The sequence below is a fragment of the Struthio camelus genome, chromosome 5 (genome assembly GCF_040807025.1).
Source record: "Struthio camelus isolate bStrCam1 chromosome 5, bStrCam1.hap1, whole genome shotgun sequence".
Classification (NCBI taxonomy): Eukaryota; Metazoa; Chordata; class Aves; order Struthioniformes; family Struthionidae; genus Struthio; species Struthio camelus.
In genome coordinates, this window is record NC_090946.1 from 5,972,372 (window position 1) to 5,989,081 (window position 16,710).

Here is a 16,710-nt window from a genome sequence, read left to right on the forward strand (position 1 = left end):
ATGAACCTGTCTCAAGGCAAGTGGTACACTGGGGCAGCGTGGCTAAAACCTGTCAGATTATGCGCTCGATTGCACCAAGAGGATCTCACAATCCTGTCTGATTGTCTTTGGCTCCTCAGCTCAGATGATGGGACGCCTGTTCCCAGGCAGCTCAGTTAAAGTCAAAAGCAAAATGTGAACTTGTATCTCAACCTGCAAAAAGAGCTGTTACAGAGAGGATTCATTTCACTGAATGTAGCTGAGATGAAGACTGGAAGTATCAATCACCTTCTGCCTTAATTGCTGTACAAAAATGCCTGTCCCTAAGCTTTGGCTATAGAGGAAACACAGATGCCTGGCAGAGACTAAATGCGTAGCTTTTAGATGGCAAGCTAGGTGAATCAGCTCATGCTTTAGCGCTTTTACTGCTATGCCTGTCAAAGTAGAGAAGACAAACGCTTTGTCTTTTGAGTGGAGTGAAAAATTAAGGGCTTTCATGTTTCCATCAGAAAAAAAAACTGTGAACCTGCCGCGGCTGTGAGGTCCTGCGAGCAACCCAGCCCTCCACTGACGTGCCGGGAAGAAGGAACTGCAAATACAGATAATGGGTAAAGGTAAGGGTAGCACAATGAAACTTAAGTTACTGTGCAGTCTGCCTTCCTGCTGCTTTAAGGATCAAAATACCTCTCTCATACTACGTACCTAATTTGTCCCTGTGTTCTTGACCTCCTCCTGGCTATTTTCAAGTTCTCTGAGGATCAAAGTCCCAGGTGTCTTGAAATCATCGGTAAAAGTCCTGGTGCCTCTGCTGTGTGAGCTGTTGGACTCAAGTGAGAAAGAGGCTTGCGCGTTCCTCCATGGGTGAGTTAGAAGACTATGGGTTTGCTACTTTTCACCTTGCACTCCAGGTAGCTCGTGCTTAGCCCATGTATTTCTGCCAAGAAATGTTCTCTTTCTCAGTGGAGAGTACTTAGAGCAATGTTTTCCTCATGATGAAACAATCTCTGTAGTAGCTTCAAGAGAGTTTTCTGTTCAAGCGTTTATTCTCTTTTCGAGCTGAATCCTGGCAGTCCTTACTTGTTTTTGTAATCAGCTCCAGATGTTCAAAGTACTAAGCACCGGCCAAGGTATTCATAATATCAGTCTTTGCACATCTGTAAGGCAGACATCTGCACCTGAACTATTTATCTAGATATTCTTTGTAGTTAATAGGGAAACAGAGGCATTTCTGTGATGCAACTCCTCTCGTCCTGGAGCAGAAATTCGAACAAATGTGGAGACAGCACATTCCAGTGTCTCAACTGGTGATAATGGGTATCTAGGCAAAAATTAACTTGGAAATGGATAGCTGCCTTGTCTTTCACATTTCAGATTAGTCCAACACTTAGTGATCATAACAGCCGCAGATAGTAGAAGCTATTTTTGGAGCCACAGGTTTTTAGAAACTAGATACTAGGTGAAAGGCAGTCCTTTCCAAGTCTTTGGCAGATATAACCAAATACCTCTTTAAAATGGGTATTCTGGTGCCCTGTCCTTGTAATTCTTCCATATCATAGCTTCTACTTGTTTCTTTTCATCTTCCTTTTTAGCCTTGTTTTAATTGCTGAAGGAAGCAAAAGCCATGACACCTTTTTTGGATGTGTACATGTTGGGGGGGGGGCAGGTTGCAGCTGGGATTTTGGAAGCCTTTGACTAAGTGAGACATCTAATTTTCTAGATTCCAGCTTCTTAAAAATATTACACCCCAAAGGTTCTTCACTTTCTTGTCAAAACAAGTCCTAACAGGCCTGATTGTACAGCTGAATCCATTTTTTTTTTGGTGCTATAGGACAAAAGAGACACACAGAACTTCAAAGCTGAAACAAGGGGTGATTCATAGAAACAAAAAAGTACAAGCAAATGAGATATTAGTCAGTAGTCAAGCCTCAATATTAATCATTAGCGACTTTTTTTCTAAATTAGCAAAGGAGATTTAAGACGGATTACTCCCTCACTGAGAGAGAGGTGTGTGTCGGTTTTTCCCGGCTCGGTGAAGCAGCTTAAAACACATCTCAGTCATTCATAAAGATAACAAACAGTTAATGGAAATTTGCAAAGTGGGTTGCTTGGAGACAGCATCAGAAGGCCAGGCCGCTTGCAGCCAGAGTAAGAGGTGCAGGAAATACAACAGCAATTGAGGGATGCAAAGAGAGAGGTGACATGGACCAAAACGTAGGCTAGGAAAAGAATATTCGGAGTGACTTTCTGAACAAATATGCACCTGATTTCATATTAGTCCTTTAATAAGTAGCACCAGACTAAGATGACCTCCTGATAGGTTGGCTGGACCTGTTGTTGAGGCCATTTGTATCTTGAAGCCACTCACAGCTTTTTCGGACAAGACAGCTCTATCCATTCAGGTAAGAGGCTATCCTTGCCAAAAGAAATCAGGCAAAGTTATTTAACTCAGTCTGCAGCAGCTTTTTATTAGACTTTCTCATCTTACATAGTTAATAGGGAAACAGAGACATTTCTGTGAGGCAATGTTTCATTTCAAACCACTTTTTCTTTTCCAGAGAGAAATGTCCTAAACAATTTCTTAAGTGCCTTTGAGTCTCTGCACTGCTGTTAACTGCTGTCAATATGAAAGGCAGCGATCCCTCTGGCGTTCGCCTTCCCGAGCGACGCAGAAGCAGATAACGCACAAGCACCAGTGGAATGGCTAGACAAAATCACAGCACAGTGACTGAGTTTATTCTCTTGGGCTTGACAGATCATCCAACACTGCAGGTTCCACTCTTCATTGCGTTCCTCATGGTCTATATTGCTACTTTGATGGGAAACCTGGGAATGATCTTGTTGGTCAGAGCTGAACCCCACCTGCACACCCCCATGTACTTCTTCCTCAGCCATTTGTCCCTTGTTGATATTTGCTATTCATCATCCATCGTGCCTAAGATGTTAGTCAACTTTTTGTCTGAAACAAAAGTGATTTCCTTCTCTAGCTGCGCAGCACAAATGTCTCTTTTCCTCAATTTTGTTGTCACAGAGTCTTTCCTACTGGCTGTGATGGCTTATGACCGTTACGTAGCCATCTGCAATCCACTTCTTTACATGCTTATTATGTCCAGAAAACTCTGTATTTATTTAGTAGCTGGATCCTATATATGTGGTATCATATGTTCCCTGATACACACTTATTCCGCCTTTCAATTATCCTTCTGTGGACCTGACACCATTAATCATTTTTTCTGTGATGTTTCTCCAGTGTTAGCTCTTGCCTGCTCTGACACACACATCAATGAAGTGCTGCTTGTCGCCTTCGCTACGTTTGTGGAAACTAGCACGATCATAATCATCCTCGCCTCTTATACTGTCGTTATCCTGGCTGTGCTGAGGATCCGCTCTGAAGAGGGAAAGTACAAAGGCTTCTCTACGTGCGCCTCCCATTTAACGGTCATCACTCTATTCCACGGGACCGTCCTTTTTATGTATTGCCGACCCAGCCATCTCTATTCTATGGACACAGACAAAATTGCCTCCGTCTTTTACGCGGTGGTGATCCCCATGCTGAACCCCCTCATCTACAGCCTCAGGAACAAGGAGGTGAAGGATGCTTTGGGAAGACTCATGAGGAGAAAAAATTCCTCCCGATGACTGTACGTGTTGCTAGGCTTTAGAGCACTCATAACACAAATGTGAAAGGAAGAGAAGTATCCAGATCTCTGGAAACGCACCCTTATGTCTCACAATGTCGCTAACAAGTGCGAAGGACTTTCAGTTGCAAAGACGTCCAATATATCTCTCATAGAGAACAATGGTGAATGAAAGACAGAGGAAGGTCCTACATACAGTGAATTTTCTTTATGTTAAATATATGTATGAGACAGTGGCCCCTTGATTCCTCCATGGAGCTGCCATGCCACCTTGCTTGATATAGAAATCTGCTGATATAACAGCCCTTGCATACCAGGGTTTCCAGCTACACTTTTAGTGCTAAGTCTTGCATTTAGATTGGAATTTGGCTTACCTAATCAAAACTACATCAAAATTAGACGGCCAGTCTAAATTTGTCTGTTTTCCTCTATTCTGCTTAACAGAGAGAGACAGGAACCTGCAGTGGGTGATTCACCCTAGCCTCTTAATAAGATACGCAGAGTGGAAAAAGCAGGGTGAATTGAATTCCAGACTGCATTATCCCTCTCGTTTGAGTTGCCTTTAAAGAAATTAATGCAAGAAAGAGAAACAAAGTGTGTTTTGTTTTTCAAGTTAAAAGTTTGACTTACCACAATTCCAAACAATCATCTAAGTTCCACGTGTATTCAGAAAACATATTGTACATAGAATTGTGTAGCATCCTTGCTGCACAGCTTCATAAAAGCTGGTATGAGGAAATCAAGCGTAGGCCGTATAATTCAACCACCATTCAATTTTTATCACATTGTAATCGTAAAATATATGTCTCTGTCTTGAGGAAGTGGTGGTCCCCTGCTGGGTTAGGTGATACTTTATCAGACTTCAGGATCTCCGGGAGTACTGGAAGTCTTGATTTCTTTCATGAATGACAATGACTTGTTTTCTTCTGGTGGCAGCAATGTACGGGAATAGCAGTGAAATAAATTCGCAGAGATTAAAAGAATAGAACTATCATTGAGATGCTTGTCTGTGAATCCATTTCCACACCTTCGATCTTCTATCAAACTAGTCACTCCTATTCTTTCTGTCTGTGTATCTGCTTTATGTTTACAAGCAGTCCCCCTGTTAAAGTATGTCCTTGTTTCAGTGCAATTACAGATGCTTCCAGAGATTGATTCAGGACCGGGGTGTCTCCAAGAGGCAACACATCCCATCCATTCTCCTTGACTAGCTACAGAGGAGGCTGGGCTGACTAGGCTCCCAGTTAAGGAAACTATCATTTTAAAGCTAGCATCTGTTATCATTTCCCTACTGCCCTCTTGCCTCAAACATTTTAGGAGACCTGGAGTTTGACTGAGGTTTGAAGCAGAGCACAGTGGTTTCCTGCCTGTAGCCTGTGTTAACTGGCAGTTGCAAGAATGTGGTCGTGATGGATCCATCTGGTCCTCAAATATCTTAGTGATTAACAAATAAATTCTAGGGATAAAAGCATTTTGATTAGCTGAGGAAGTCATTCCAGCTGGATCAACACCATCTTCTTACAAACACTCACTAGGCTAGGCCCAGATCCCTTTGCTCCCTGACCGTGGTTTAAGTGCATATAGCTTATTTTTCATTTACAGTGCATAAGGATTGTTATCTTGGCTCAGCTGGTGGTCGGTAACTTGTTAAATCCTGGTAATAAGACAAGACTGAATTTTGTAATGTGTTGATAGATTTGAATGTGAGTGATATTCAATTGTATAAACATGACGAGGCGCTGAGGCTACTGCGGTATTGATGCTAACTTTGTGCCCCACACCACATAATCCTCCCTACTGTCTGCCCCCAAGTGTGCCTCCATCTCTCCACCCTGATTCCCCAACCTGCCTCCTCACAATTCTGGTGGAGAATCCTTTCCCCTCCCTCCCTCCCTCGATTTGTAAGGTAGCGTAGGTTTATGGGAGGGGGAGCTAGTGAGGGAGGAGATCATCCTGGATTAGTGGCTGTCATACACCAAAATAGGGGGGACCCATTTTAGCAGGGCTTCAGCTGGCATGGCATTCACGGTGCGGTGGTGTTTCCCCAGGGCATGCCCTGCAGAAAGGTTAGTCCAGTTGGAAAGCAGGAAGATGGGAGACCCATCCCATGGTCATTTGTCCCTGCCTCAAAATCCCATTGCCCATTATTCAAGATATTTGTTAACATATCAGTATTTGGCAATATCGTAATGTTTGTTCAGGTGTCTGCATTATCAAGGACTCAATTTTGCAGTTCTTCCCATGTCCACAGCTGCCTTCTTAGGCTTGCAAAAATAGCACTGAACTGTATTAGGAAGAAGGGGAATGACCAGCTGTTAAGAACTGGAAATAGTCTGCTTTGTTCACGGCAGCAAGACAACCCTGTTCAGCAGTAATTTAGAGTAGAACAAGCATGAAATCCACAGCTTTTTGTGACTCAGAATTCAAGCCCATCATCACTTAAAGCCATTGAATTCATAATACATTTGCCTTTGGAAAACTCTCCTTGGCATCTAGTCTTAAATGCTAGATTGGGGGCCTGAATTGCTGAATCCAGACCCTCGAGCCTATGCTCCCCTTGAGGGTCAGTGTGTTTGAGAGAGAAACATTTTGACTTGGACAATTAAACTCTCAGCCCTCCGCAGCGCAGAATAGGTGCCTGCAGTTACAAAACCTCATCCAGGATTCACCCAAGCCTTCTCAGTCTCAGGAAATCATTTCTAAGTCCCCTCCCAGAGGAGCTTGTTAAGACAATGTTCCCTGGGACACCTATTATTTCTGACTGATGAAATGCTGGAGAAATAGAAGTTATTTGAGGGGAGGGGACAAAACTCTGGCTACTGTTCCCCCTGGTGGCAATGGATCCTCACAACACCTGCAATTTTCTAGCTAGAATACAGTGAGATATGGGGGTGTGCGATCTCTGGCAGGAGCTGGCTTTTGCAGAGGAAGAAATATGGCCTGTTTTTCCTCTGTCTTTTTTCTGACCTTCATTTTCTTTTTTTATTTGTTTCTTAACGTTCCTTTTCCCCACTGCCTCAAGCCTAAGCGCTAATTCTCTGGACGCAGCTTGTATTGATAATGTGTTTTCTTTTTCTCACTGCTTTTAACAAACCACTGTGGGCATAATTCAGAAAGCCAATTAGGCTTTGTTTCAAAACATTTAATGGCTGAAATTGTGAAAGAAAAAAACGAAGAGAGATGTATGATGGAGGGGCCTTAAAGGAGCTAACAAGGAAAGATCAGCTTAACGCTGCAAAGGTCTGGTAAATCAATGGCCTGGTTTCAAGGCTAGACCTAATTAAAAATTCATATTTCTTCTTTAGTAGGCTTATTCACCTTATCCCCTTATCATCAAAGGACGGCTTCATAGTTTATCGATTCAGACCTTGTGTTTCTGTCTTTCCTAGGAAAAGCCTTACAGAAGCTGGCTCTCAGATGCCAGGCTCATAAATCATTGAGACCCCAAGGGCAAAATGTAGTGTTTAGGTTAGCTGAGAAGCTTGTCCAGACTGTTTGAAACACTCTGGATAACAGAGCTGTTTTCACTTGCTTATCAAGAAAATTTCAACCTCTGGGTTAGTCCCAAGGACAAGAGCCATCATCCATTGAATAACATGGATAAACCACAACAAACTGTGTAGCTGATGACACACAGCGGAGTAAAGCGATGAATATTTGTGCCTCTCCATTTTACATTTGCCAGCACAAATGATCATGTATAGGTGGAGTTTGTAAAGAGCAACTGTCAGGAGACAAACACAAGGTGGGCATATTTCTATGTCTAGGGGCATATTTCTGTAGGCAGTCTCACTGGTTGCAGTAAGAATCCGAGCAGAACACAGGAGAAGAAGAAATGCTTATCCCAACTCACTACGCGATGCTAATCTCCGTGAGAAACCTTGTAGCATGGACAGGCAGTAGTTTGAAACATTGTGAGAAATTGTTTGGCTTTTTCTCTGCTAGAGACATCTATCTACTAAAACCAAAAGTGGAATGCCCCATATCCTTTAATACACTGAGCAGATGGCTGTAGCTTTGTACTAAAGCTAATTTAGGGTTAGAGAATGACAAGGAAACCAGTAGGATAAGTGTACATGTCTACACGCACAAAACACAATATATTGCATAATATATAAAAACACGCAGTATAATATAACATTGTATTTTACATTAGATATACTCCTCAAACAATTCTGGTCCAAAGGGACATCTGGAGGTCTCTGGTCCAATCTCCTGCTCACAGGATGGCTGACTTCATAGCAAAATCAGGTTGCTCAAGGCCTTGTCTCGTTAAGTTTTGACTGTCTCCAAGGATGGAGATTCCACAGCCTCTCAGAGCAAAATTCCCAGTTACTCTTCGTTATGTGCATTCCTCTGTCAGTTCTTAATGAGGGCATGCCTGTAGGGTACAGTTCAGCTGCTACAGTGAGTAGCAGCTTTGAGTCCCGCTTTGTGAAGCTATACTCACTGCATTTGCAGTTTTTCAGTGCCTACATGACTGTGTTCATTCTGTTCGACGCAATTCTTTCTGCTGTTCTCCTCAGAGCATCCTTCACTTCCTTGTTCCTCAGGCTGTAGACGAGGGGGTTCAACATGGGAATCACCACTGTGTAGAAGATAGAGACCACTTTGTCACTGTTCGGAGAGTAGCTAGAGCTGGGACGCAAATACATGAAGATTGTTGTCCCATATAACATGCTCACAGCTATCAGGTGGGAAGCACAGGTAGAGAAGGCTTTCTGTCTGCCTTCAGCTGAACGGATCCTCAGGATGGTAACAGAGATGAAAACATAAGAGACCAGGATGGTGGAGATGGTGCTGAACTCAATAACACCGGCTAAGGAGAAGAGGATCATCTCGCTGATGTACGTCTTGGTGCAGGACAGAGCAAGGAGGGGAGGAACATCACAGAAGAAGTGGTTGATAACATTGGAGTTGCAGAAGGGCAGCCTGATGATGAAGGTCATCTGTATGACAGAGTTCACGAGACCCCCCAGGTACGACCCTACCACCAGCTGCATACACCGCCTCCTAGTCATAACGGCTGAATAGAGAAGAGGGTTACAGATAGCCACGTATCGGTCATATGCCATTACAGCCAACAGAAAGCATTCGGTTGTCACAAAGACAATGTAAAAGAAGGCTTGCCCCGTGCAGCCAGCAAAGGAAATGGTTGTCGTCTCTGATAGGAAGTTCACCAAAGTCCTGGGAGCAATGACAGAAGAGAAGCAGATGTCAACAACAGAGAGGCTGCCAAGGAAAAAGTACATAGATGTGTGGAGTCGGGGATCACCTCGGATGACTACAATTATCCCCATGTTGCCCAAAAGGGTAATCACGTAGATGAATAGAAACACCACAAAGAGGACTGCCTTCATCTCTCGATGGTCACTCAGGCCCTCAAGAATGAACTCTGCCACCAAGGTGTAATTCTCCTCTGCCATTCAGTGTCTCACATCTATTGAGGAGGAAGAGAGCATTAAAACTTAAGGCAATGGAAACTATGCCTTTTTCCCCCCCTCCTCTCTGTTTAAACTGGAATGGGATAACTTGTTTATTTACATCTTGTACAGACAGGGCACACTGATCATTCATTTCTAGGGGGTTAGAGTGGGACCGACCACACTATGGCCCTTGAGAAGTTAGTCATCTAGTCTAAGCTAGTCTTCCTTTATAATCCAAGGAAGGAGAGAGGCACCTTCTGAATGGAAAGGGAAAGCATCCCAGCTTTCCTAAACACCTATCTCGGCATAGAGGAAATCACTTCTGAAGGTGTCTCACTTTTCTGCCTGTGGACAGAGCTTAGGGTAGGTTCATTTCTATCTCAGTATCTCATTTTGGTACCTGTAGTTTGATGGGATTGGACACAGACTGAATTATCAGTTCTGCCCTTGACCTCTTGTGATCAAGATTTTCTCCACATCACATTTTCCCTTTCTACCTTTTTCAAACAGAGCGTGATACAGTGCCTAGAAGAATACAGCTTTGATTTCAGCAGGGGCTGCTGGTTGGTGTTGTAATACTTCAGAATAAGAGTAGAAATACTGCATCTTTCCTTCACTAGTTTTGGAAGCAACCCTGAGGTAAAGAGAAAGAGTAATGAATTTGTTGGGCCGGAGGAAGAGAGGGAGGGAGCACTGCACTAACCTAAGAGTCATTCAGAAAATGAGGAGTTTAATATTACAGTCTCAGAAGCTTTGGGGAGAGGAAGACAAAGTCTGGAAGGGAGATCGTGAGGCCATTTTGGGTCTGAAGGCAAAAGAAAAGAAACTAATCACAACACACACAAAGCTGAAGCATATTCCAGTTCTTCTGGCCGTCCCACTTCTCAAATCTCATGGAGAGCTTCAAGCTTCAGCTATCACACTGCTAGCTTTTCTCCTCGCCTCTGCTGTGTACCCTGTTGCCTCTCACACCATCTAATTCCTCTAGGCTTCCCTACCTTTCTCTTTACCTTGCTTTCCTCTCTGCCCTTCCACTTGTGACTGTTTGCGCCAAGCCTCTCCAGATGGCTCATCTCACCCTTGTGCACTTTACCCTTCTTCTATCATTCTGCGTCCCTGAATCTCTTTTTCAACCATCGTTTTTAGCCCTCATTTAATCTTTCTGAAGCATGGTTTAAGTTGTAGCCAACCTATTTGGTTTTCAGTAGCTGAGTGCGATTGAAGAGGCTATACATTTAAGAGTTAAACGCCACAAAAATCTATCTTGATTTCCCTTTGATATTCAGAGCAAATGCATTACCCTTTGTATTAAGGTACCAGGTACAGAGAGTTCATATGGGTTTAACAAATAATAAATAGACCTTTCAATCAATGCTCCAAGCTGTTACAGAGGTCAGCAGGTCAGCAGAGCCCACCTTGTACTTGTTCATCACTTCCCTTTGCTCTGCTTTCAATAGGCCATGACAGGCAGCAGTGATCTTCCCAGTGTGTGGATAACAGCAATTAATCACGCCTTCTATTTTCGAAATGGTCTGAAATATGACATCTGATTTACATAAGTGATGTATTTAAATGCCACTAGAGGTAGTTGTGAGTGTTTATGAGTATGAACTCTCCATACTGTACTGACTAATTGAAGCAAAAGTGGAATCCACGGTATTATCATTGGCCATTGGTTCCTGGTGGAACATAAAGTAACACCTTGTGCTTTCCCCAGGGTGCTGGGCTAGCAGATTCCAAGTCTGAATTGCACCTACTCTACAGATGAAAACAAGGTACAGCTTCAGCCCCATACAGAGCTGGGGTTGCAGTGAGAGGCAGGAAAAGCACTGTGAGGAGAGGACACACCAAGTGATAAAAAAATACAAGCAAACAACTAAAGCTGGGATAAACAGTGTCCTTGGTAAAGTGAATTTTGCACTCACCATATATTTCCTGTTCCCATAAAAACACCAGCACCTCAGTTCCTTTGAAATCATGAAGTCTTTTTTGTCTTAAAACCACAAATTTTAGTCTTCAAAAAGTAAATTAATTTACTGATAAGTCTTTTTTCTCTGAAGGAATCCTCTCAGGACAGCTTTAAACTCCTTGTTTCTGAGGCTGTAGATCAGAAGGTTCAACATTTAGCATTCAGAAATGCTAAATTCCCAGTTACATACAATTTTATTTCATTCCTTCTTGTCAATATCTATGATCAATTCAATACATTTTTCATCCATGTTATGTTCATTATGACCTTTTTACTAATGTTAGATGAGATAGTTAGTAATGTGAACAATAAACATGTAGAACAAATTGAAAGGATCAGTTAAGCTACAACATAAGACTAGATGAAATACATTTGCAATGCATAAGGCAAGATTAAATCATGTAGGGATTAGAGAAACAAAACATTCTTGCAATGTATTTACATGCATGTGATAGAGTACGTCTACAAAATTTTCTTTAATCTTTCCTTGCCTATTTCCAAAAAATTTTGGTTAAATCCCTGCTTCAAGATCAGCTTCTAACTGCTATAAAAATGATCAGGTTTGCTTACAGCCAATGGAGTTTTACAACCATGCATTATTTGAGGATTTGCCCCTTAAATCTCTCATTTTATACCTGCTTTTCCCCTCCCTTTTTTTAGACTTCCTTGTTTCAAATTCAACACAGTCATACTGCTTAATGTGGAGAATAACAGAAATTACTCCGGCTGAGCTTCGCGTCAAATTTCATTGCAATTATCTGTGAGCTCACATGCAAACAAATGGGCAAGTATGAGACTCTGGAAATAGGCCAAAAGATACGCTCGTTCTGTTTCTCATTTAGTCAGAAGCATGACGCTGTCAGCCTAGGGACATATGTGACATATCATGCGTTAACCCAGCTAATTAACAGTGTTAGACTCTTTAGTCTGTCCGTTCTGAGTGCTCTCACTCTTGTGATAGGCAGGAAAAGCATGCCAGGACTCCCCTGACCATCGAAGTAAGAAAGACATGCTCCTGGTCAAAGCAACAATGTTTTTGTTGTCCTGCTCCAAGCTGCGCTGATCAGGCATAGGGCTGTTTGACAGATACCCCTGGAAAGGGCTGATAACATTATTCCTTTTTTAACCTCTTCAGTTCTTCCTTTTTACCACCCTCATCCCCTCCCAGATTAACAGCCCTCCCTTGTTCACTGTAATACCTTGTAACTTCTGATGTTGTTGACCCTGTGAGCATAACCCCACTACAGATGGCCATCTATATACGTATACCAACAAATACTGAGGCTGCATCAGGTAATAGTATACACTTCTTTGAGGGTGCAGCCGACACAGATTCAGTATGAAGTCAGAAGGGAAAGGCGTGGGCAAGGAATGACTTGGGGTACCTTAAATTTGAATTGTCCTGTGGAACTGCTGCTTCCAGTCTAGCTGCACATATTAGCAAAGCCCTTAGGCATGTCAGCCCTTTTTTTTCTGTTCTTTATGTTCTATTGGGAGCTCCTCTTCTGGTGCATACCAACCCATCTGCAGCCTGTAGCAACAAGGGAACTGGTCAGTGGAAACACATCAGCTTCTACTAGATGGGATCTTGCTCACAGGTATGCTTCCATGAATTTGAGTCATCTTGAATTTTTTGATCTAGTACAGGTAAATTACCTAGGCACTAGTAGGAGAAGAGCTGAGCATCTCCACAAAGAAATTAAGCCTACTGAGACATCAGTTTTAGGACACTCTATCCCAAGGATGTACCTATTTGTTTCCTCTCACCAAAAGCCTAATTATTACCTTAGATTTAAACGCCTCTCTTCTAGGTGAATCTTACCTTTCATAAACATTTATTTGAGACTATTTCTGCAGCCCAAGGTCTCCTGTAGACCCCTGAGACAAATTACTGCAAAGCTGTATGCAGAACATTGCTCTACTGCATCATGGTAAGGGAAGACTGTGAAGGACTTTCAAAAACCGATTTTGGAGCTAGAAGTTCCTGTTCCTTTCCTTCTGGGTGCACTGGATATCGTGATCTAATAAACAGTTATCATGACATTGCCTCAGAAACTGAGAGTCCTCTGGTTTATATGTCCAACGGAGTTGTTGATATTCTCTTTTACTCACTGGAGGGACATAGGTACTTTGACAATGGGAGTCAGCACTTGAGTTTTAGATGCTGCTTTAGGCTGAGCTGTTTAAAAGAACAGCAACTATCATGAACTCGGTTAGCTCTAGGAGATACACTGTTCCTCCCACTCCGTTATCCTCCATAATGTCAACCATTGCACTGATTAAGAAAAGATCTTCTGGGACACTGTCCTCCTCAAGGCACCCTTCACCTCTTTATTCCTGAGGTTGTAGACCAGGGGGTTCAGCAGTGGGGTCAAGAGTATATAAAACACTGATACAATTCTTTCCTGTTGAAGTGAATACTTGGAACTGGGCTGCATGTAAATAAAGCTTAGGGATCCACAGAGCAAAGTGACAGCTGTCAGGTGAGAAACACAGGTGGAAAAGGCTTTGTGCCTGCCTTTACTGCTCTGGATCTGCAAGAGGGTGGAGAAAATATATAGATAGATGACGACGATTGTGAGGATGGTGATGCCAGCAATAGTTCCAGAAAAAGTGAACAGTAAGACCTCAGTTGTTTGGGTATCAGAGCAGGCAAGCTTCAGCAGCGGGGGGAGGTCACAGAAATAGTGGTGGATAATATTGGGCCCGCAGAAAGACAAGCTCAGCAAAGAGCTTGGGTGCACCAGGAAATTCACAACCCCCCCCTATATATGACCCAGCAGCCAAGAGGATGCAAACCTTCCTGGACATGACCACCTTATAGAGCAGGGGGTTGCAGATGGCCACAAACCAGTCATAGGCCTTGGCAGCCAGCAGCAAGCACTCTGCTCCTACAAACGCAGCAAAGAATGAAAACTGGGCAAAGCACTGAGCATAGGGCACTGCTTTACTCTGTGACAGGAAGCTCACCAAAGTCTTTGGAGTAACAGATGATGAGTAGCACAAATCTATGAGGGACAGATTGCTGAGGAAGAAGTACACGGGTGTGCGCGGTTGGGTGTTGACTTTGATTAATAAGATCAACCCAGTATTGCCCACCAGGCTGAGCACATAGATTCCTAGGAACACGGCAAAGAGAGCCACCTGCCACTCCAGATGATCTGTCAGCCCCAGAAGGATGAACTCAGGCACCACCCTGTGATTGCTCCTATCCATTTATTTCAGCTTTGAAATACTTCTTGCCTGTCAAGATAAGAGGGACGAGGCACGCAATATTAACATTTAAAACAGTTGCACAGCAAGAATTCAACTGGGCAGGAGGAGAAGTACCAAATAAACACAGTCAGTAGTATTTCACATGCCTTAACTTCCAGTAGTGAACATGGATATCTCTTTTGGAAGCCTTGGCTTAATGAGTAGTGAATGGAGGGAGGTGAGTCCCTCTAGAGGGCATTTACAGTAATTAAGTGAAGGGAATTTGACTTCTAACACTGAATCATCATCATCGCTTGGAAAAAATACCTCTTTCTGTTCACTAGATATGGAGCCTAGGCTCTAAACAGAGGCCCCCATGTTCCCAGTTACTGAGTGTCTTTGTACCCCAGACTGATAAAGCTTTGCATGCATTCAGTGTAGTCCACAACTGGATCTCTGAATGAGCAGTATTCACTACTAGTAAAGTTTAAATCCAAATTTGAGAGGAAGCAAATCAATGTTTTCAATGTATTTTAAAAAATCCTGCATAACCTTATCCCATAGGTTTGCGAAACTCACTGGTGTTTGCCTTCTCTTCTGACTTGGGATTTACTCCCAGCTTTGCTGTCTCAATGTCAGGTATCTAGACCAGTAGACAGAAGATTCGGTTGCTTGCCTACACAGAGGAGAGAGACAAGAATCTCAAAAGGGAAATTCATTTCACTCCAAGATTGGATTCTGAAAAAGCAGGGATGAAAATTCTATTTCTATAGAATTATCTGGATAACAAACTTGGCTTACACTTCTCGTGTTCAGGTGAATGAAGTTAGGGGAGAAGAATCCTTCCCTGGGTTTTTTGGGTTTTTTTTTTTTTCATCTGAAATTGGCAATCTTTGTTAAGAGGTTGAAAAAAGCGTTCATTTAAAAATGAAGAATTTTCTTAGGGGGACTAAAGTGGTCGATAACCAAAAAAAATCTATAATTCCATTAATCTGCCCAACTGAAAAGAAACCTTTTAAGGCACTCCACTGGCCAATTAAAAACATTGATCTTTATAACAAATGAAGACAGAAAACCAAACCCATATCAAGTAGCAAATCAAACCAAACAAAAACAACGTACAAACCCTCAGAGTGCCCTAAGCTGTCACTTTGAGCTATAGAACACTGAAATTCACCATCATTTCAGAAAGGAACCATCCCAAGGCCTTTTCAACATATGTTCAGCATCACAACCAGGAATGAAATAAGAAAAAAAAAGGACAGAAAACAAAAATAATAAAGGGCCAAGCCTCCTGAAAAGAGCTCTCTTGTTTACAGTATGAGCTGTAATAAAATATTTTATACTCACCTGAAATATGAAGTACAGCTTTCCCAATCACATGCATACTACAGAGCCCATTTCAGTTCCGTTTATCTTGGAAGGGATTTTATCTGACCTTTGGATTCCAGATGAAGAGACTTCTCATTTCCATACAGGAGCTGCTGCGACCACCGAAATTTTCAGACGCTGCAGAAAAGGGGAGGCGGGGAGGAGCAGTGTATTTCATTCCCAACTTCCAAAGCCTCACAGGATCAGACTGGGTAAATAATGAGAGACTATTTCCATGCTTGGTATAAAGGTCTTAAAGTGATACAGATGTGCTTGGGCAATTGGCCTTTCGAGACACTGATCATTAGTATTACGGTTCTTTTCTGGGACTGTAGGGAAGACTGCACTGTTGTAATTAAGCTAATTTGTTGATTTTCACTTTTGCTTTATACTGATGTAGGTCCACGTAGGTCACGTGCCCTAGAAGTCACAGAGAGGTAAGCCTAGCGTACGTAAAGGTTGGATAAATGCTTCCTGTTTTCTGCATTGTCTCCCTGTCCTTTTATCCATGTTAGTTCACTGAACATCTGGAAAGATCTCTGAGTGCGGACACAGCCTTCAGGCTGGAAGGATGGAACTGCAATTTGTTTATTTCAGCAGAATCTTTGTAAGTGCCTCTGGCCCCGATCTTGAAAGGCACTTCAGGACTCAGGGATCTCATTTGTCTCCTAGCCTTTGACACTGAGTCCTGAGCGGCCTTCAGTGGAAGACAAGTGCCAAAATCCAAAAAGCACCAAAACCACACAGATTGTTCCATATTGAATCAACATTTGACCTTGACACTAGACCTGAGGAAAAAGGCTCCTTCGGGGTTATTTTTTTGGAGGGTCTTCTAAGTGGTCTGCAGTCTCCCTGTTGACAATACGGATGCAGACGTTGACAGAAGGATATCGAAAAAGCAGTTAGGATACTGAAAAGCCGGAGGTAGAAACGTTTCCATTTTTGCCTTCTCTTTTCTTTGATTAGTTGCATGACAGCATCAGAGATGACAAGAACAAAATCTACTAGATCTTCTCTGAGACCCTGCAGCTTAGAAAGTCTGAACCCTCAATGGTATGTGAGGAGGGGCAGGCAAAGTCCGTGCCTATCAAATTGGGAAGTGAAGACTCCCATGGTGGCGAAGGCTGGAAGCTTC

General features: G+C 42.7%; 2 protein-coding genes across 7 annotated transcripts in view; one reads left to right on the forward strand and one right to left on the reverse strand.

The window, feature by feature from the left end:
- Nucleotides 1–485: 485 nt before the first annotated feature.
- Nucleotides 486–4,779, forward strand: LOC104144877 (olfactory receptor 5AR1-like). Of its 2 annotated transcripts, none has more exons than XM_068944424.1 (3): nt 486–593; nt 727–840; nt 2,535–4,779. In XM_068944424.1, the coding sequence occupies exon 3, from the start codon at nt 2,677–2,679 to the stop codon at nt 3,613–3,615; it is 939 nt and encodes a 312-aa protein (XP_068800525.1). In that variant the 5' UTR covers nt 486–593; nt 727–840; nt 2,535–2,676; the 3' UTR covers nt 3,616–4,779. The 2 variants fall into 2 exon arrangements, with proteins under 2 accessions (XP_068800525.1, XP_068800526.1); XM_068944425.1 differs by having other exon boundaries at nt 3,227–4,779.
- Nucleotides 4,780–7,093: 2,314 nt separating this feature from the next.
- The window catches only part of LOC104144878 (olfactory receptor 5AR1-like), a 28,540-nt gene continuing 18,923 nt past the window's right edge, over nt 7,094–16,710 (reverse strand). The window contains exons 1-6 of one of the 5 annotated variants that reach the window (XM_068944418.1): nt 14,784–15,535; nt 14,154–14,252; nt 12,395–12,540; nt 10,966–11,140; nt 9,744–9,845; nt 7,094–9,054 (exon numbers count right to left, since the gene is read on the reverse strand). In XM_068944418.1, the coding sequence (XP_068800519.1) occupies nt 8,087–9,040 (954 nt within the window). In that variant the 5' untranslated portion in view covers nt 9,041–9,054; nt 9,744–9,845; nt 10,966–11,140; ... (1 more) ...; nt 14,154–14,252; nt 14,784–15,535 and the 3' untranslated portion in view covers nt 7,094–8,086. The other 4 variants (XM_068944416.1, XM_068944419.1, XM_068944420.1 and 1 more) reach the window with 4 other exon arrangements.

Excerpts from the sequence above, each read along its gene's own strand:
- LOC104144877 (XM_068944424.1), top strand. The coding sequence starts at position 2,677 with ATGGCTAGACAAAATCACAGCACAGTGACTGAGTTTATTCTCTTGGGC.